The sequence below is a fragment of the Bos taurus genome, chromosome 27 (genome assembly GCF_002263795.3).
Source record: "Bos taurus isolate L1 Dominette 01449 registration number 42190680 breed Hereford chromosome 27, ARS-UCD2.0, whole genome shotgun sequence".
In the NCBI taxonomy this organism is placed as follows: Eukaryota; Metazoa; Chordata; class Mammalia; order Artiodactyla; family Bovidae; genus Bos; species Bos taurus.
In genome coordinates this window covers 20,901,168-20,923,777 of record NC_037354.1, presented here as the reverse complement: position 1 = coordinate 20,923,777, position 22,610 = coordinate 20,901,168, and the positions used below count along the sequence as shown (strand labels likewise).

General features: G+C 36.4%; 1 protein-coding gene across 2 annotated transcripts in view; it reads right to left on the bottom strand.

Moving 5' to 3' along the window:
- The window catches only part of MSR1 (macrophage scavenger receptor 1), an 80,378-nt gene extending 66,545 nt beyond the window's left edge, over nucleotides 1-13,833 (bottom strand). For both annotated transcript variants that reach the window (NM_001113240.1, NM_174113.2), the window contains exons 1-3: nucleotides 13,792-13,833; nucleotides 4,988-5,094; nucleotides 3,749-3,862 (exon numbers count right to left, since the gene is read on the bottom strand). In NM_001113240.1, coding sequence (NP_001106711.1) covers nucleotides 3,749-3,862; nucleotides 4,988-5,090 — 217 coding nt within the window. In that variant the 5' untranslated portion in view covers nucleotides 5,091-5,094; nucleotides 13,792-13,833. The remainder of the gene's footprint in view (nucleotides 1-3,748; nucleotides 3,863-4,987; nucleotides 5,095-13,791) is intronic.
- Between the last annotated feature and the right edge of the window lie 8,777 nt (nucleotides 13,834-22,610).

The window sequence follows — 22,610 nt, the reverse complement described above, 5'->3', positions numbered from 1 at the left end:
TATATTTCTTAGTTGGATCTTGTAACATTTATTAAATTAAGTGTAGAGAACAAGTTTTGGATTGACAGCTTCATTTACGCATTTGCCAATTCCATGATTTATTTATTGAGTACCTACTGTATATAAAGCACCGCTCGAGCAACTCTGGGAATAGAAAACTGACTGGGAATGGAATTTGACTTTAACAATCAGAAACCCTAACTAACAATATTTGAAAAATTATCTCTAAGTTAGCCCTTAAAATTTTTATTTTATGATGATTACTGCTTTTTCAGGTAGCAGTTAATAATACAGGCTCTAGATGGGAACTGTCTGGATTAGCCATTCTGGCTCTTTCCTTCATAAACTGTGCCCTTGAGCAAATTAATCAGGCTATCATTTCACTACCTTATAAATGGGATACTACTAGTCAGTGTTTAAATAATTAAATGAGCTGATATATGTAAAGTGCTCAGATCTTTCCCTGGCACTTAATATACATTTGATACTTTTCCTTTTTTAATTATTATTAATATTTTGGATTCATTATCTGCATGCCCAATACTGATACAAGCAGGAATTAATATTATGTAATATAAAAAATTGGGAGGAAGTTGGGTGCTCCATGAGAAAGATAGTATCTGTACTTTATTTTAATAGGCATACTGATTTAATTATTCAACCATATAATATTTATTTTCACTAGAAATGCTTTTTATTTCATAGGGATAAAGCAAAACCTCTTCATAGTGTAGAAAGGGAAGATTTGATTTGATAAAATGTCATGTGACCAAAGATTTTTATTCAATATCAAGTTCAACATGAACTGATAATAAAGGCTATATTTTGCTTACAGATTTAAAAATGCAATATTGCTTGTTTTCCTAAATCTTGAATGAAACCTAATTTAATCCTTACATTCTTTAAAAACATTTAATTGCGATACAGATGATATAGATACATGTACTGCAAATCTAGGTATAGAATGCTAGAGTTCATATTTTCAAATGTTCATTTCTTTCATTATCATCAGAGAGATGGCATTTTGTGACTTTTCTATCTTACATTTGAAAGGAGACAAATTTTATGACTTGTACAATAGGGAGAAGGTTATATTTGACCTTACAGATCACATATACTCCTCCATGTTGGCAATACCTTCTTCTACCAAAAATTTGTATTATTTTGAGCTCAAGGATCTTCAGTTTGTCAGCAATTTATATATATTAACCTTAGGCTTAACCTTATCTTATTCCTCAGAGACATTATTATATGTTGTTATACTGTAATAGAAATGTAGTAGCTTCTTGGAAAAAGGGTAGCTTGTGGAGAAGATTATAATTAAGAAACATTTGTCAGTACATAAGACACTTTAGTTTTCATGCACAACATTTTATTTCATCTACTGATTTATATTTGCCAAAACAGAATAATTTCTATCATTACAGGAATATATTTTATCTACATTTTAATTTTTTTATTATGTAGAGTTAATTTATTGCATTTTAGCTTTCTTTTGGAAAAATTCTAAAACTTACAGCTGTAAATGGATAATCAATTGTTTATTATTCAAGTATGATAAACACAGGAGATCTAAATTCTGGTGAATTGGGGTGCTCATGTGAACTTGCAAGATTTGAATACTTTTAGCTTTTTGTCAGTCTTAATAGTACATGCTACAGTTTAAGGAAACAAAACTACTTTAAGTCAATCATTGTCAACCCTAGAACAACTGTGTTGACTTGGTAGCATTTGGTAACAGCCCAGAGATTTTGAACCTGATTAGAACCCTGATATTTTCAAACTTCAGTTCACATTGTGCATAGGCCAAGTATAAAGAAGTTGCATTCACTGAGGTTGGTTCTGCAGGCCACGGTTTACATAAAAGCAATGAAAGTGAGTCACTCAGTCGTGCCCAACTCCTTGCAACCCCATGCACTAGATACAATCCATGGAATTCTCCAGGCCAGAATACTGGAGTGGGTAGTCATTCCCTTCTCCAGGGGATCTTCCCAACCCCAGGATCGAACCCAGGCCTTCCACACTGCAGGCAGATTCTTTACCTGCTGAGCCACCAGGGAAGCCCAAGAATACTGGAGTGGGTAGCCTATTCCTTCTCCAATGGATCTCCCCAACCCAGCAATCAAACCAGGGTTTCTTTTGTTGCAGGCGGATACTTTACCAGCTGAACCACCAAGGAAGCCCCATAAAAGTGATGAAATTACACAAATTCTAACTGGCTGATAGCTAATGATCCCAGACAATGATGCATCTTTCAGTTAAGCACTTCAAACTGATAAGCATAAACATAAACAACACATAGATAACCCGGTTATCAGGAAGTTGTTGTTTAATGACAGACAAATCAGGTTCTTTTATTTAAATGGCTCTGGTTGGTTTGATTGGTTGATTGGTTGTGGTTGGCTTTTGTTTTTGACATCCAAAAAGGTATTTGGCTTTTACATACGGAAAATATTTTCCTGGCTGATGTTACAACAAGTTAATTTTTTAGTGGCCAATCATAGTTTGTTCTAAACACCTGATTGTATTGGGAGATAGTAGACCACAGAGGATAGGAGTCAGGGGTCATGGCAGGAACTTCAATTCCATCACTGAACAGTTTCCTTTTGTGGATGATGAGGGTAAGCATATGTCTGTTCCAAGGGTAACTGTGAGGTGTCTTAAGATAATCTGTGGAAAATGTATAGCCCAGGGCCTGAACATAGTAAATGCTCAAAAATGTTACAAAGATATTACAGTCATTGTTGCTTTCATTATCATTTCTTCCTTAGTAAAATTTTGGTTCTGTCTTGGAATATCCTTTTGACAGAGGAGGTATGGCCTTATATCAGGAGCATTTCCTTGTTAAGCTGATTAGCATGCGCATGAAAACACATCTTCCTCCCAGCCTATCTCTTGTTCAAGCATGTGTCTAGACATTTTGTCACTCTCAGAGAAAAAGGGAGCTACAAGGCAAATAAATTCAAATGTCAATCAAATCCCTCAAAAATGGTCCTGAGGGAAATAATGTTTATAAATTTGCTTAAGTTACATGCAAGCTTTCCATCCCTGTATAAACTCTTTAAATGTATCCCCAACTCAAGCCAAACTCTTCAAAACAAATATACACCTGAAAAACATCATGTAGGACCCAACCAAAGTGTTCTATTTTTGTTGTTATTTGTTTGTTTGAAAGAATGCTATCAGTTCATTTTTAGAAAGGTTTTAAATAAAACCCTCATGAAATATGTGACCATATAAAGGACAAATACTGCTGAGGGATAGGTCATTAGTTTCTGAGATTCCCTCTGAAGACTTGTAGGGATATTTCTTTCTGCTCTCAATACTAGGAATAAAAGTATTTTTCCAGAGCAACTGTCTTGTTTTTATATTTTAGGCATTGCTAATATAAACAATCATGTTTATATCTTCACATTTGCAACTAGAATGCTTACCATGAAATTTATGATGCATCATCAAAACTTCATAGGACTTCAGATGATAACATTGCTGAAACGATCAATTCTTTCCATCTTACCTTTACATATTCATATTTTTAACTTAAAGTTCCATTGCTAGGCTATTTATTTAAAGTTTCTTATGCAATAACTTTGCAGAATCTGTTTTTTTTATGAAATAAATTTGAGGAACATTTTTTGATCTGAAGTTCAAATTCTTACGAATTTGCCATATACCAAAGACTGAATGCTTCTTTCTGCTTCTGCAGTAAATAATTTACCAGATGAGTTTCAGAACTAGAGTACTGTACCTGCCACTATGCCAATGATGGGCACGAGAACTACAAACACAATGAGATAAAGGGTGATCAGTGCAGTTTTATAAGACTTCATCCTCTCTTGAAGAGTTGGGCCATTTTTAGGATCTAAAAAACAAAAGTCCAATCTCCTGTTAGAGAATTTATTCATCTTACTTAATTAAAACTTTTTAAAATCTCCAATTATATGGTTAGTATCAAACCTACTGGAATAAAAAATGAACCAAGAAATAGGTTCTCATTTATTCAGCAGGAAGTAAAAGGGACAGTCAAAAGGAGAAGTCAATACAGAAATTGCTGTGGACATTTGATCTATCCACTAACTAAACATCCAGGACAAAGTTACTATCTTCTCCAAGCCATACTTGTCTCATTGGATACATTCATTGATAAATTTTAATACTGATACCATACCAACACACACGCAAACATAAATTTTATTCTTCTGTTTCACATGGGAATGTGAACATTCTGGATGAAAATAAAGCTCCTCAAGCAACCATATATTAATAATTATATATATATTTTCAGATTTTAAGTGGAATAAGAAAAACATTACTTTTGATGGTAATTATGCAAATTTCCTTTTCTCATTCTACCTCAATAGTTTTGTATTTGGATGCCTCTTGTGATTTGAATACAAGTTGAAAAAAAAGAAATAACAAAATTCACACTTTGATTAAATGTTGGAGTGGATCAGTATAGCCCATCCTCTGGATATTTCAGAATATACTAATATTTTAGTATTATTTCTTTATATGAACCAGCAATTCATATGTTGAGATGCTAATTGTAGAAAAGTTAACTCGATATAGAGGGGATCTTACTAGTAGAAGAAGATGTTTCTCTGGTTAAGTGAATAAAACATCTATTAAAACATTCTTTCCTATGGCCATCGCTTTTGTTGTTTAGCAAAAAATAAGGAAATTTTGTTTTCAGGTTGCAAATTAAAATGAAATTTTAGGTATTATTCAGTAATCTTCTATGAGGAATTGAACAGAAAAAGGAGGAAAAAATTAAGTAAAGAAAATTTAAAAAATAAGGAAAAGGGGGAAAATGAAGGAAAAAAGAGAAGGAGCAACCACAATACAAACAAGATGGGATATTCCATCTGTCAGGTGACGAAGATTGGATCCAACCAGGAAGATAGAGTAAGTCTCATGACCATAATTTTACACAATCTCACTAACTCCAAGGACAATGTCCATGAGCACCCTCCCTTATTCTACTTACGGGGAGGAAGCAAAGCTGTCACTGAGCGAGCATCGAACTTCACAGACTCTGTACAGCTGTCAGTGTCCTCTTGCTGATCAGGAAAGTCATCCCACTGTGCCATACTTCTATCAAACACATGGAAAAACCTGTTAATTACACACAGAATTGCTAGGGCCCTTTGGCATCATGTTTCACATTGAAATTTACAGTTAAAATCCAATTTTAGCCAGGGAACAAGTATAATTAATTAAATTTACATACATCTCTGTCATATATATGCCAACATATTATAACTACCCATTAATTTCATTTCAACATTAAAAGACAGACTTACATGCAACCCACTCACAAGTTTTTCCATGTACAAATGTACACTTGTGTCTGAAGTATATGGGTTTTTTTTAGAGTGAGAGGTAACTTTGCTCTCTTTAGCTAAAAAAGAAAAAATTCCCAACTGGCAGAAAACAACTGTTTACCTAAAAAGTTAAAAAGAATTTCCCTTAGAACAAGTAGTAGCTGAAAATTTGAAACAAATATTTCCCGTGATCTTTTATCAGAGCTTTATCAGCCAAATTTTCTTCTGCCAAGGCATCTGTTTATCCCTTTAGAAACAGAAAACAAAATCCGGTCACAAGATAAGGAGCCACAGGACAAACTTAGTTTTTATTTTCCTTTCCTTTCCCTTCTTTCCCTTTTTAAAAAAAAAAGTTATTATATATTTTCCTATCAAGGCTTCCCTCACTGTATACATTGCCAGCACCTCAAATATGTGCTTGTACCTTTTAAAACACATTTGCAAAGAGCTGGTCACGACTGAGCATACACACACATATTTTATGACCCAATTTATATCTATGTCTCTTTAAGAGGCATCAGAATCATTTAAAAGGCTTACTTTAAAACAGACTGATGGTCCCTACCTGCAAAATTTCTGATATTTAGGGTAGGGATTAACAACTTGCAGGCTTCACTGGTGGCTCAGTGGTAAAAATCTGCCCGCCAAGGCAAGAGACGTGGTGTTCAATCCCCAATCAGGGAAGGTCCCCTGGAGAAGGAAATGGCAACCCACTCTAGTATTACTGCTTGGGAAATCCCATGGAAAGAGGAGCCTGGCAGGTTACAGTCCATGGGGTCGCAGAAGAGTTGGACATGACTTAGAGACTAAATAACAACCACAATCTGCAATTCAGACAAGTTTTCTAGTCATGCTGCTGCTGCCAGTCTGAGGACCACAACTTTAAGACCATTTGTCAAAAGAAGCTGTATAACTTTTTCTTGGAAACAGTTCAGTTCATTTGATTGATAAGTTTAGCATAAAGCCAACATCTTCTGATCATTGTTTATTTTCTCTAATGCTGAGTTATGGATTTAACACAGCTGAAGTTGCAACTGTGTACCCTGGCAACTTCAGGACACTGAACTCTTATCTCCTCCAGAAAATGGGCAATCATTCATATGCAAATGTTCATCCTGCTTTGGGAAGAGGTACTGAAAATAAGGATGTGGCAACTCCTGTCAATATATTAAAAAATATGTATCTCCAAGGAGTTATTTTATTTTGTAGTTTGTACATACATCATTCTGTAAATCGGTTTTAGTTTTTTGTAAGTCCAGTCGATCTAACCAAGGAGTGTATTCTTTAAACGCTTCAGTCACTGTGGAGGAAGCTGGCAGAGGGGGAAGTTAGAACGACATCCCCTTTTCTTAAGCAGAGGTGAAACTAAATAAACAATTATCGGGGAACACTATTATAGGAAACCAAACTGATTAATTCAGACCCAGACTCTCCTGCCATTTCCCCCCATTTTAATTCACTCTATTATTTGATTTGGATGACAGTTTTTTACTTGCCATGGGAAACAAATCAAAAACATGACTTTCAAAAATGAGATGACAATGAAACAGCTAAATTCTTTTTAAAACTGCAGCCTGCTCCCAAGACAATGTCAGCCACTATTTGAGAGAACAGGAATATTTATTTTTTTAAGTCCAAATATTTAATATCCAAGATTAAGAAGATAAGTCTGTATTCCCATCAATAACAAACTGGAATCTGTTTGCTTTTTTTTTTAGGTGAAATTGAAATACCATTTTTTACCATTATTTTACTTACCAGTATAGACATTATTGATATCTTTAAGGCTGACCTTCCTGGTATCATGGTATCATGTAATGACTGAATGTATCTAAATTGTAATAATTTAAAATTGACAAGCATATAAAGCAAAACTATGTTGTTAAAAGTTTCCTGAAGAGACAGATTTTTATTATTTATTTTCTTTTTGACTAGTAAGAGTTTATAAATAAAAGGAATGGAAAACCTTTGAGTGTAATAAAATATCTTCAAATTAAAAAAAAAAACAAACTACAGTTCAAAGCATTGGGACTCTGGCAAAGCTTTTAACATTTGAACTCAGTTTATAAAGGATGGGCTCACAAAGTCTACTTTTTTTTTTTTTTTTTTTTGCTGTATCCCATGGCATGCAGGATCTCAGCTCTCTGACTAGGGAACAAACCTACATTCCCTGCATTGGAAGCCCAGAGTCTTAACAACTTGACAGCCAAGTATACCTTTAGGTACCCCTGCTATGCACCTAGAAATATATTCCTGTCAGTCTGCTCACAGGTCCCTTCTCAATGTGTTTGACTCTGGTTCTGGTCCCAATAGCTGAGATATTATGACTCCATTTTCACTTACATACAAAGGAAACATCCTTATATTACTCAGTCTTCTAGATGGGAATTTCTTTGTAAAAAATATTTTTGCAAAATTTTGAAAATTTTAAATCTGATAAATCTCACTAGACTGTGAGCTACAGAAGAGGTGGGACCATGTCTAGTTTTGTTCAATATTACATTGCCAGAGCTTCAAGCAATCTGGAGTATAGACTATGCTTGATATATACTTGTTGAATATTTGGGCACTACTACAGAGACTAAGTTCAGTTTTGTTTTTCTTTAGGCCTTTACACTTCGATCTATCTTTTATGGGCTTTAGATGATAATATACATCTTTTAGATTACTGGATTTCAAACTATGGTTTCTTTGGGTAGATTTTAAATCTTTGAAAAAGAAAACCCTCCAATAAATGCCTACAAGTGGGTTAGACTGAATGACCACATGGGGACAACAGAGGTACAGAGAGCTGAAAGTGAGATGAACACTAAAGTCTGTTGAGTGGAGAATATGGCACTTTTCTTCTTCCAGGGTTTCTGATGTTGGCATGCCACTCATTTATATCATCTGTTTGTTATTACAATCCTGGGCTACCTTAATAGCTCCCAATAGGTCTCTCCGGCTTCCCTGATAGCTCAGTTGGTAAAGAATCCTACCTGCAATACAGGAGACTCTAGTTCAATTCCTAGGTTGGGAAGATCCAGTATTCTTGGGCTTCCCTGGTGGCTCAACTGGTAAAGAATCTGCCTATAATGTGGGAAACCTGGGTTTGATGCCTGGGTGGGCAGATTCCCTGGAGAAGGGAAAGGCTACCCATTCCAGTATCCTGGCTTGGAGAATTCCATGGACTGTATAGTCCATGGGGTCGCAAAGAGTCAGACACGACTGAGTGACTTTCACTTTCACTTTTTCATAGGTCTCTCAGCTTCATTTAATCTTTCCATTCTACTTTCCACACAGCTTCTAGAATGGTCCTCTTCAAAAGTAAGTCAGATTGACATCATGACCAAGTGGCTTTTATCCCAGGGATGCAAGGACTCTTCAATATTTGCAAATCAATCAATGTGATACACCACATTAACAAATTGAAAAATAAAAACCATATGATTATCTCAATAGAGGCAGAGAAAGCCTTTGACAAAATTCAACATCCATTTATGATAAAAAAAAAACCCTCCAGAAAGCAGGCATGGAAGGAACATACCTCAACATAATAAAAGCCATATATGATAAACTCACAGCAAACATCCTTAATGGTGGAAAATTGAAAGCATTCCCCCTAAAGTCAGGAACAAGACAAGGGTGCCCACTCTTACCATTACTATTCAACATAGTTTTGGAGGAGAAAAAGAAATAAAAGGAATCCAGATTGTAAAAGAAGAAGTAAAACTCTCATTGTCTGCAGATGACATGATCCTTTACATAGAAAACCCTAAAGACTCCACCAGAAAATTACTAGAGCTAATCAATGAATATAGTAAAGTTGCAGGATATAAAATTAACACACAGAAATCCCTTGCAATCCTATACACTAACAATGAGAAAACAGAAAGATAAATTAAGGAAATGATTCCATCCACCATTGCAATGAAAAGAATAAAATACTTAGGAATAAATCTACGTAAAGAAACAAAAGAAAACTATAGAAAACTATAAAACACTGATGAAAGAAATCAAAGATGACACAAATATAGATGGAGAAATATACCATGTTCATGGATCAGAAGAATCAATATAGTGAAAATGAGTATACTACCCAAAGCAATCTATAGATTCAATGCAATCCCTATCAAGCTACCAACAGTATTTTTCAGAGAACTAGAACAAATAATTTTACAATTTGTACAGAAATACAATAAAAAAAAAAAAAAAACCTCAAATAGCCAAAGTAATCTTGAGAATGAAGAATGGAACTGGAGGAATCAACCTGACTTCAGACTATACTACAAAGGTACAGTCATCAAGACAGTATGGTCCTGGCACAAAGACAGAAATATAGATCAATGGAACAAAATAGAAAGCCCAGAGATAAATCCATGCACCCATGGACACCTTATCTCTGATAAAGGAGGCAAGAATATACAATGGAGAAAAGACAATTTCTTTAACAAGTGGTACTGGGAAAACTGGTCAACCACTTGTAAAAGAATGAAACTAGAACACTTTCTAACACCATACACAAAAATAAACTCAAAATGGATTAAAGATCTAAACGTAAGACCAGAAACTATAAAACTCCTAGGGGAAAACATAAGTAAAACACTCTCTGACATAAATCACAGCAGGATCCTCTATGACCCACCTCCCAGAGTAATGGAAATAAAAGCAAAAATAAACAAATGGGACCTAATTAAACTTAAAAGTTTTTGCACAGAGAAGGAAACTACAAGCAAAGTGAGAATACAGCCTTCAGCATGGGAGAAAATAATAGCAAACAAAGCAACTGACAACGAATTAATCTCAAAAATATACAAGCAGCTCATGCAGCTCAATTCCAGAAAAATAAACAAACTAATCAAAAAATGGGCCAAAGAACTAAACAGACATTTCTCCAAAGAAGACATACAGATGCTAACAAACACATGAAAAGACACTCAACATCTCTCATTATCAGAAAAATGCACATGAAAACCACAATGAGGTATCATCTCATGCCAGTCAGAATGGCTGCTATCAAACAGTCTACAAACAATAAATGCTGGAGAGGGTATAGAGAAAAGGGAACCCTCTTACACTGTTGGTGGGAATGGAAACTAGTTCAGCCACTATGGAGAACAGTGTGGAGATTCCTTAAAAAACTGGAAATAGAACTGCCATATGACCCAGCAATCCCACTGCTGGGCATACACACTGAGGATACCAGAATTTAAAGAGACATGTGAACCCCAATGTTCATTCCAGCACTGTTTACAATAACTAGGACATGGAAGCAACCTAGATGTCCATTGGCAGACGAATGGATAAGAAAGCTGTGGTACATATACACAATGGAATATTACTCAGCCATTAAAAAGAATGCATTTGAATCAGTTCTAATGAAGTGGATGAAACTGGAGCCTATTATACAGAGTGAAGTAAGTCAGAAAGAAAAACACCAATACAGTATATTAATGCATATATATGGAATTTAGAAAGATGGTAATCATGACCCTATATACAAGATAGCAAAAGAGAACCAGATGTAAAGAATAGACTTTCAGACTCTGTGGTAGAAGGTGAGGGTGGGATGATTTGAGAGAATAGCATTGAAACATGTATATTACCATATGTGAAATAGATTGACAGTCCAGGTTCAATGCATGAGGCAGGGAGCTTAGAGCTGGTGCACTGGGGTGACCCTGAGGGATGGGATGGGGAGGGAGGTGGGAGGGGAGTTCAGGATGGGGAACACATGTACACCCATGCCTGATTCATATGAATGTATGGCAAAAACCACCACAATATTGTAAAGTATTTAGCCTCTAATTAAAAAAATAATTTTTTTAAGTAAGTCAGGCTGTATCACTCTGCTCAAATACTATAAATACCTTCCCATCTCACTCACTCAGACAGACTTTTCTCCAGCATCAGATCTGAAATGGCAACCTACCTCTTTCACTTCCTCTTCTCCTTCTTGCCTTGATCTGCCCCCCAGCCCCAACTTATCACCATCCAACATGAAATGCATTTCCCTTATTTATCTTGTCTATTATTTGTCTCTTCTTACACAAGTTAGAGTCATGATTCAGGGTTTTTTATCTCTTTGGTTCAATGAATAGAGTTCCTGTCACTTAGTAGGTGTTCATCATGTACATAAGAACATTAGGAGAAATTCCACAAATAAATGAAAGACAAAATAGTTTGCAAGATGACTGGATTTTATACCTGGAGTAATGCTTCAAGGAAAGTTTGCATTAGTGAAATGCAGAAATGTAAAAACCTGTACTGCTATCTATTGGAAAATGAAAGGTTTTTCTTTGAATCCTGTGTCAACAGGAAACTGAAACAAAAAATCTCACCCCCGAGGTTCCCACTTTTGCCTCCGAGGGATTTGTTAGACTTACTGGTTTCCTTCAGTTCCTTACTCTATCAGTGCTGTTTGTTTAGGAATGTTGGAAAACATACACTGAGGCTTTGTTAGAAGCCAGCGGACAATTCACACAAATGAGCCTTAAACTGCTTTTTCCAAAGTTAAAAGAAAAAGTAACCTCACATAATGTTACAGCTTCCTATCAAATGTCAATGCACTGACAAAGAACTGCGAAATCTTCTGAGTGTATGTAATCTATTAAAATCACGTTCTCATGAGAAGTGAAACGGCTCTCTGCAGTATCAGCTCTTCATGAAGAGGGTGAAAAGTTTATAGAAGCTACAACAGGAAAACCTTAATGAAAGAAATTCAGTATTATTCTGTTTGGAAACATACTTTTCTTTATTCCTGTTTTTATTATAAAAATGTAACACTATTGAAGACAAGTTGGGACAAAATTTCTATCATTTCATCACCCCAATAAAGAAAAAAATTGAGTGTATCCACATTACAAATTGATACTATAATGTACATTATCATCTGGTTTTATGTATTTCCCTTAAATTCATATCAGTATCTCTATACTTGAAACTATTTTTTCAAGTTTAAAATGATGGGCCACATAATAATTCATTGACTATATGTACCTTATTTATGCAGCCATTTTCTTATAATTCTTCAAAATAAGATATGTTCCCTGTTCTTTGAAGGGCAATGTTTTACTGATACAGATGCTGCTGCTGGAAATATTTGCATAACTTAGGTTTCTTCTTTTTAGCCTAAATGTTTCTTTAGGCTAATTCATTATATGATGAACTATCAGATAACAGGAATACTATCTCAAACTTCTTAGTATCCACTGTCTGACTTCTCTTTAAAAAGATTGTACACATTTACAGAGAGTCACTTATGTTTTAAACCAAATTCACCACTGTTCAGTAACAATGTTTATTTTAGAATCACTTAGATTTTAGTGAGAGCTAAATGATATCTCAGATATATATCTATATACACACAGACATATATGGTTATAATAAGAATTTAAAAATTATTATGAGGATTAAAAATAATTTTTATAAATTGTCTGCTACATAGACAACCACAGATAAATGAATCACCATTATTTTAAACCATCTTTTTTTTTTTTATATGAAGTTTTCTTATTTCATCCTCACAACAGCACCATGAGGTATGTTCTCAATTTTACAAGCTGGGAAACCAAGGCCTAAAACATTTAAGTATCCAGTTAATGTTAGACAACTAGTGAACGGGGAAGTTGGGACCTGAAGGTAGGCAGTGTACGACCAGAAAAACAGCTCCTAATTCCCGTATAAAACATTTATAATCTCAGTTTTATGACTTTTCTATCACTATTTTCACATGGCTAATGAGAATGCTAATTGCATTTTATGCTGTGTAACTCTTAACCATTCTTCGAGATGAATGTAAATTCTAACAGCTCCACGAAGATTCTTCTTTCTCCTCTTGAAGTACTTTTGGCCTCTCCTGTATTCTCATAGTAGTTACATATAGCACTTGCACACCACTTTTATGGTGCTCAAATTATATTATGCCAATTTGCCTTAGATCTTGATTTTCCTGAAGACAGAGACTTTTATTTTTTATATCCCTTCCTTACATCTAGAAAGTTCACACAGTAGATGCCCAACCAATATTTGTTATATGAGCAACAGAGGTAATAAAAGTATTAGATTGAAGTCAAAAGTATTATGTAAAAACTAAGATTAGACTAAAATATATTTAATCACACTGAGTAAAGCCAATAATTTGCAACAAAACATGCACATTTATATGCCCAAAATTTCTTGCTAGTTCAACTTACAAAATATATATTTTATATATATATATATATATATATATTTCATATATATTTGTGCACATATATACATTTTTTCACCCACAGAAAACCTAGCAGAAATCTCTATTTATCATTGAAACAATCAAAACAAGTTATTAGTGATAGGATAAAAAACTGTACCAAAAATTACTGATCACATATGTGAACAGCTCTCTCATACCACACACACACACACACATGTAGACACACAAAAATACAGAGTAGACCCATATATTCAACAGAAGCAATTTGGGAGAAAACACAAGTAAAACTTTTACCATATGTCCTAAAGACGGCAGCACCGATTTATCTACTTCCCTCTTGTAACAATTGAAACCTAAAACCTTTATCACATAATATTTCAGCACAGCACACGAAGAAAGGAAATGACACATTTGTATGTTGAAAATCTTTCTTAACAGCGTATTTCAATAGTACTCTTCTCAGTGCACAAGTTTGCAGAATCTAAATTTGTCAGATAACTCTTTCCTCTTTCCATCTAGGACATTACAGAAGAAAAAGAGAAGTCAAATGAAAAACAATTGGGGTTATTGTAACAGCGTGCATAACATATGGAAGATTAATCTTTTCCTTTTTGTAAGATAGGTCTGCTTTCTATAATATTCTCATTCCTATTAATCTTCCATTAATCTCAATATCTTCCACTAATACTCATGATCTTTCATACTGTATAACCTTGAGGGAAGACTCTATGTCTAAGTGATTTGTTTTTCTCAATCCTTTTCCCTAGATCCCTTATCTCTAGCTTCAAACACAAAGCAGAGTAGGAAAGGATACCCACCAAGTAAAAGCAGCAATCCCTTACTGCTCACTTCAGCTCTGTCTATAGTGATGTTAGCAATTTCTGTAGATCCCTTTGAGCATCTAAAAAGTTATTTATTTCCTGAGAAGTATAATAGAAGAAAGGGGTCTCGGGCATGGGATCAGAACAAAGGAATGACTTTCATCTTCCATACCTGTCAGAGTTTTACATATTTTTTAATCTCATTTATTTAATCACATTCCAGTTCCAATAAGACATGTAAAAAAATATACTAATGAGCTAATTTTTAGATTTGAATCTTTTGGGGAAAAGTGTTTAGTTTATATTTCATGGGCACTTCATGGTGCTCAAAGAGGGAGGGATCCTACTTTCTATCAAGAGATGGTCCAAATGTCCTTGCCATGCCCACTGGCACCACAGAACACTAACCCCTAGTAGAGAGAACCCAGGAATAGTGCACAGTGCTTGAAAAAAGAAAGCAGAAAAGAAAGTAGCAGTGTAACAGCAATAGTAACAGGCAATGAAGCTGGAAGCACAAATGCTGGCCAGGCAGCTTGAGCCAAGAATAGGATCCCAGACGTCAACCCAGGCTAGACCAACATGAAGGCTACTCTGTGACCACACTTGGTCACCAGATTCTAGGAGAAGACCTGGATACTAACATCAGAACTCACTGTATTTTCTTTTTATCTGCTTCTACATGTTTTTGTTGTCCAGTCGTTAAGTCATGTCCAACTCTTTGCAATCCCATGGACTGAAGCAAACCAGGCTGTTCTTTCCTCTACTATCTCCTGGAGTTTGCTCAAATTCATGCCCATTAAGTCAGTGATGCTATCTAACCATCTCATCCTCTGCCACCCCCTTCTCCTTTTGTCTTCAATCTTTCCCAGCATCACGGTATTTTCCAAACTCATTGGAAAATATTGGAGTTTCAGTCAAAGTATTGGAGTTTCAGCTTCAGCATTAGTTCTTCCAATCAGGAAGAACTGAATATTCCAATCAGGAAGAACGAATATTCAGGGTTGATTTCCTTTAGGAAGGACTGGTTGGATCTCCTTGCTGTCCAATGACTCTCAAGAGTCTGCTCCAGCACCACAGTTTGAAAGCATCAATTCTTTGGTGCTCAGCTTTCTTTATGGTCCAACTCTCATGTTTGTACAGGACTACTGGAAAAACCATAGCTTTCACTATACAAACCTTTGTTGGCAAACTGATGTCTCTGGTTTTTAGTATGTTGTTTCAGTTTGCCATAGCTTTCCTTCCAAGGAGCAAGCATCTTTTAATTTCACGGTTTCAGTCACTGTCCACAGTGATTTTGGAGCCCAAGAAAATAAAAGCTGTCATGTTTCCACCTTTTCCTTTTCTATCTTCCATGAAGTAGTAGGACCGGATGTCGTGATCTTAGTTTTTTGAATGCTGAGTTTCAAGTCAGCCTTTTCACTCTCTTCTTTCATCCTCATCAAGAGGCTCTTTAGTTCCTCTTCACTTTCTGCCATAAGGGTGGTATTATCTGCATATCTGAAGTTGTTGATATTTCTCCCAGAAATCTTGATTCCAGCATGTGATTCATCTAGCTTGGCATTTCACATGATGTAAACAGAATATGTTAAACATGCATGGTGACAACATGCAGCCTTGACATACTCCTTTCCCAATTTTGAACAAGTCTGTTGTTCCATATCCAGTTCTAACTGTTGCTTTCTTGCCCTGCATACAGGTTTCTTAGGAGACAGGTAAGGTAGTCTGGTATTTCCATCTCTAAGAATTTTAAGATCACAGTTTGTTCTGATCCACACAGCCAAAGGTTTAGTGCAGTAAATGAAGCAGAAGTAGATGTTTTTCTAGAATTCTCTTGCTTTCTCTATAATCTCTCTATAAATTTCAGATGCTGGCAATTTGATCTCTGGTTCTTTGTCTTTTACTAAATGCAGCTTGTACGTCTGGAAGTTCTCAGTTCACAAACTGCTGAAGCCTAGCTTGAAGGATTCTGACCATAACTTTGCTAGCATGTGAAATGAGCACAATTGCAGTGTAGTTTGTACATTCTTTGACATTGCCCTTCTTTGGGATTAGAATGAGAACTGATCTTTTCCAGTCCTGTGGCCACTGCTGAGTTTCCAAAGTTGCTGGCATATTGAGAGCAGTACTCTAACAGCATCATCTTTGAGGATTTGAAATAGCTCAGCTGGAATTCTATCACTCTCACCAGCTTTGTTCATAGTAATGCTTCCTAAGGTCCACTTGACTTTACACTCCAGGATGTCTGGCTCTGGTTAGTGACAACACCATTGTGGTTATCCAGGTCATTAAGACCTTTTGCTTATTTCTTCTGTGTATTCTTGCTACCTATTCTTAATCTCTTCTTTTTCTGTTAGGTCCTTACTGTTTCTCTCCTTCATCATGTCCTTCTTTGCATGAAATATGCCCTTGGTATCTCCAATTTTTTTTAAAGAGCTCTCAAGTCTTTCTCATTCTATTGTTTTCCTCTATTTCTTTGCATTGTTCATTTAAGAAGGCCTACTTATCTCTCCTTGCTATTTTTCTGGAACTTGGCATTCAGTTGGGTTTATTTTTCTCTTTCTCTCTTGCTTTTCACTTCTCTTCTTTCCTCAGCTATTTATAAAGCTTTCTCAGACAACAGCTTTGTCTTCTTGTGTTTCTTTTCCCTGGGATGGTTTTGGTCACTGCCTCCTACACAATATTACAAACTTCTGTTCAGGCACTCTGTCTACCAGGTCTAATTCTTAAAGCTATTCATCACCTTCACTGTATAATCATAGGGGATTTGATTTAGGTCATACCTGAATAGCCTAGTGGTTTTCCCCACTTTCTTCAAGTCTGAATTTTGCAATAAGGAGCTGATTATCTGAGCCACAGTTAGTTTCAGGTCTTGTTTCTGCTTACTGTATAGAGCTTATCCATAATTGGCTGCAAAGAACATAATAAATCTGATTTTGGTATTGACCATTTGGTGATGCCCATATATGGAGTCATTTCTTGTGTCACTGGAAAAGGCTGTTTGCTATGACCAGTGTGTTCTCTTGACAAAACTCTGTTAGCCTTTGCCCTGTTTCATTTTGTATTCAAAGGCCAAATTTGCCTGTTATTCTAGGTATCTCTTGACTTCCTGCTTTTGCATTCTAATCTCTATGAGAAAAAGAACATTTTTTCTTGGTGTTAGTTCTAGAAGGTCTTGTAGATCTTCAAAGAACCAGTCAACTTCAGTTTCTTTGGTATTAGTGGTTGGGGCATTGACTTGGATTACTGTATGTTGAATGGTTTGCCTTGGAAATGAACCAAGATCATTTTGTCATTTTTGAGATTGCACCCAAGTACTGAATTTTGGACTCTCTTGTAGACTATGAGGACTACTCCATTTCTTCTAAGGAATTCTTGTCCACAGTAGTAGATATAATGGTCATCTGAGTTAAATTAATCCATTCCATCCATTTTAGTTCACTGATTCCTACGATGCCAATGCTCAATATTGACATCTCCTGCTTGACCACATCAAATTTACCTTGATTCAAGGACCTAACACTCCAGGTTCTTATACAATACTGTTCTTGACAGCAAGGGATTTTACTTTCACCACTAGAAACATTCACAATTGAGTGTCATTTCTCCTTTGGCCAAGCTGCTTCATTCTATCTGAAGCTATCAATAATTGCCCTCCACTCTTACCCAGCAGCATATTGGACACCTTCTAACCGGGGTGCTTCATCTTCTGTAGTCATATCTTTGTGTCTTTTCACACTGTTCATCCATTGGGTTCTCTAGGGAATACTGGAGTGGGTTGCCATGTCCTCCTTCTGTGGACCATGTTTTGTTAGGACTCTTCACCAGGACCCATCATCTTAAGTAGCCCTGTGTCAGTTCAGTCGCTTAGTCATGTCCAACTCTTTGAGACCCCATTGACTGCATGACACCAGGCTTCCTTGTCCATCACCAACTCCAGGAGCTTACTCAAACTCATGTCCATCAAGTCGGTGATGCCATCCAACTATCTCATCTCTTCTCATCCTGTTCTCCTCCTGCCCTCAATCTTTCCCAGCATCTGGGTCTTTTCCAATGAGTCCGTTCTTCACATCAGGTGGCCAAAGTATTGGAGCTTTAGCTTCAGCATCAGTCCTTCCAATGAATATTCAGGACTGACTTCCTTTAGGATCAACTGATTTGATCTCCTTGCAATCAAAGGGACTCTCAAGAGTCTTCTCCAACACCACAGTCTAAAACCATCAATTCTTTGGTGTTCAGGTTTCTTTATGGTCCGACTCTCACATCCATACATGACTACTGGAAAAACCATAGCTTTGACTAGATGGACCTTGCTGTCTAGGTTGGTCATAGCTTTTCTTCAAGGAGCAAACATCTTTTAATTTCATGGCTGAAGTCACCATCCACAGTGATTTTGGAGCCCAAGAAAATAAATTCTGTCACTGTTTCCTTTATTTCTCCATCTATTTGCCATGAAGTAATAGGACCAGATGCCATGAACTTTTTTTGAATGTTGAGTTTTAAGCCAACTTTTTCACTCTCCTCTTTCATTTTCATCAAGAGGCTCATTAGTTCCTCTTCACTTTCTGCCATAAGGGTGGTGTCATCTGCATATCTGAGGTTATTGATAATTTTTCTTGATTCCAGCTTGTGCTTCATCCAGTCCAGCATTTTGCACAATGTACTCTACATTTAAGTTAAATAAGCAAGGTGACAATGCACAGCCTTGATGTACTCCTTTCCCAATTTTGAACTAGTCTGTTGTTCCATGTCTGGTTCTGACTGTTGCTTCTTGACCTACATACAGATTTCTCAGGAAGTAGGTAAGATGGTCTGGTATTTCCATGTCTTCAAGAATTTTCCACACAGAATTCTTCTAGAATTTTCCACCCTGTTGTGAGCCACACAGTCAAAGGTCTTAGCACAGTCAATAATGCCGATGTTCTTCTGGAATTCTCTTGCTTTTTCTATGATCCAATGGATGTTGGCAATTTGATATCTGGTTCCTCTGTCTTTCCTAAATCCAGCTTGAACACCTGGAAGTTCTCAGTTCACGTACTGCTGAAGCCTAACTTGGAGAATTTCGAGCATTATTTTGCTAGCTTGTGAGATGAGTGCCAGAATGTGAGATGAGACTCCTACGTAAGGGATCGGGACAGAGTGTCTCCGAGGGGTGAAGGGCAATCTTGTCAGCCTATCCCTACTTGAAACAAACAAACCCTGTCCACATCAGGACCAAGGAGAAAGGAGAAGTGGCCCCACAAGAGACAAAGCCAGACTTGCCTTGAGTGTCCAGCCCTGTGTGACATGGCTCATAGATTCATTGAGTAAGCCCCTTATTCACAAGGCTGTGACCCATGAAGGGACTGCTTCTATATACATCTTATTATAGACTATGGTCCTTTTGAGGTCTTTAAAAAAAGTCTAGAGTTTAAGAATTCCTTAGTCTATTGCTAAATTTGGATACCCCTGTCAGTACTATGTGATCAGAGAAGTCAGACTCAGTAAAAAACAATCTAAGACACCAACTTTCTAAAATTCTTCCTAATAAGATTCATTTATTTTAAAGTGGGCTATATTTCTAGGATGTCTCTATTAATATTGTTTGGTATACATCTCTACTTTAGCAATAGTAACCACTTTTCTATTTGATATTTCCACATTCTTCAGTCAATCTAGTCATTCATTTAAAACAAAAAAATCTCTGCAAGTGTGTACAGGGTATCACATAATATATTATATTCCATGATATTATCTATTAGGGCTTAATATATGTAAGATGGCGTCCATGGGGTCGCTAAGAATTGGATACGACTGAGCGATTTTACTTTCACTTTTCACTTTCATGCATTGGAGAAGGAAATGGCAACCCTCTCCAGTGTTCTTGCCTGGAGAATCACAGGGACGAGGGAGCCTGGTGGGCTGCCGTCTGTGGGGTCACAGTGTCGGACATGACTGAAGTGACTTAGCAGTATATGTAAGATACCTTACCAGGGAACATGGAGAAAATGTTTAGGTCAAACTAATGGTTCACTGAAAGAAAAGAGGGGAGGGAATGGATCTTTACATCCACTGAGTCATTTGAATTCACAGCAACCTTGTCAGGTCATTTTCCTGGTTAAGACACTGAAACTTAGACATTGAGTAAACTTGTCAAGATCATAGAGATATAAAGTCATCAGAGCTGGTAGTCACACCCAATTAACCTGATTTCAAAACTCAGCAAAAATATACATTTATCTCAGTCTGAGACCAGTGTATGCATTATCAGTCACCTTCATGACAAATGTTATTTTGAAAACAAACTACAAACATGGACAAAGTCCAGATCATCAGAATAGCTGCCTTCTCATCAGTTACTGCCATGCGATTCTTTGACTTCATTTTTGTTGCTTATGGAATATATGTCTAGCACAAAGACTATTATAACATTATGCCTAATGTTCAAATAAAGTTTCAAAATTAAATAAATGGGTTGAAAAAACTTACTTGAGTCCCATAGAGTTCTTTGTGTTAGAGGAATGCAAGCTGAATTCAAAGGAAGACATACTTTATATTCATAAAGTGATACATTTGAATGTCTAATACTGTAACAGGTCATTAGTTATAAGGTACACGATACCATATATTTATGTGATAAATTTGCACAAAGATAACATTTTTCCTATTCTTGACTCAAAATAATAATTAGATAGTAATGTTTACTATCTACTTATTCTTTTAATAATTAAAAGTTTTAATAACATTACATTGGACACATCTCTCCATGTGAATATAATGCCTTAAATAATTATCAAAAGAACCTCATCAAAATCAATATTGAAAAATTACATGCTAATAGAGCTTTTGTTTGATGATCATCAGTAGGAAAAAGGAAGAATTTTTATGGTAACTGTATCATTTTATATAAGTCTATATTGAACAGAACTTTTCTGCAGAAGTATTATTGAAGTTAAAATACATAAACAGACAAGTACAGCATCAGAACCAACTATATCTTCCTTCTGTGAAGCCTATCAAAATTGTTCTGGTTCAATCACATGATCCTAAAGTGATACAGCTGATTAAAGTTTTAGTATTTTTGTAGGGTTTAATGTAATTTACAAATGCATTATATCTATAAAATATATTTGTAACCAAAAATTGGTTAAGAACCATAGACCTATAGACCTATGGAATTTAGGTCTAAATTTATGTTTCTATGTTTTAACATACAATTATAATAAAATATCAACACTCAGTGAGATAAAGGGACTAAAATACTTATTTCCCTTGGAGACACAATGCACTTCTACCATACTGTTTTAAAAACCATACAGTTTTTAAAAGAAAGGGCAGATATCTAAAGAGCTCAGATGTCCCTACAATAAGAAAAAAATAACCTGAATAAACTGAAAATCAATGACGTTTCCTGCAGACAGCAGAGCCTTGAGGTCTCAGGACAAACTTTAGAGAGGGAACCGAAAGAACTCACAGCTGGGTTTAGCTTCCCTGGAGCAGAAGCTGCTAGAATCAGAAACTGGCAAGAACCTGTAAATGGTAATTTGAACGAATGGCTGGAGAGCTGAGGGAGGGCCAATGTGAGAGTGAAACTCCTGGGGCTGCAGTCTTTGGGGGCTTTATGCTCAGGAACCCCACCAGGTTCTCATAGGGAAGAGCCAAGAAAAACCACCTGGTGCCTGTGGCAGAGGGAGGGGAAAGAAACCATTTTAGAATGCCCCCAAGCATTCTCCATAATAAAGGCTTCTTCTCCAGGGCAAAGGGCTTCCCTGGTGGCTTCCAGCGAGAAGGGAATGACAACAACGCAGCCCAGTATCCTTGCCTGGGAAATCCCAAGGACAGAGGAGCCTGGTGGGCTACAGTACATGGAGTCTCACAGAGTCGGACACGACTGAGTGACTAACACTGTCACTTTTTTACTTTCACAGCTGACCGGCCCTGAAAAGTTCTCTTTTTTCAGGGAAGTTTGTAGGGAAATCCCAAAACTAGAGGAGACAAAAAACAAGGACACTGGAAGAAATTTTAGCCTCTGACAGCTTAGCTCCAGCAAGTATTAAACACAGCCCAACTCCTAGCCAGGGAATCATAAAATTTCATACCCATATGCCCATTTACCTCAGTTCCTAAACCTGTCTTGACCAACTCCAGTTTTCAACAAAAGACATACGACAAATCAATGAAGTGTGTGCCAGGCCCTAAAAGTCATGGATTCCTTGGATAGTTAGGGAGGTGGTAGATAGTGGGGGTGCGGAGGATAAAGTATGCACAAAATCCTAGTGACCGGTTACCCTCAAGCAATATTAGCAAATCACCCCT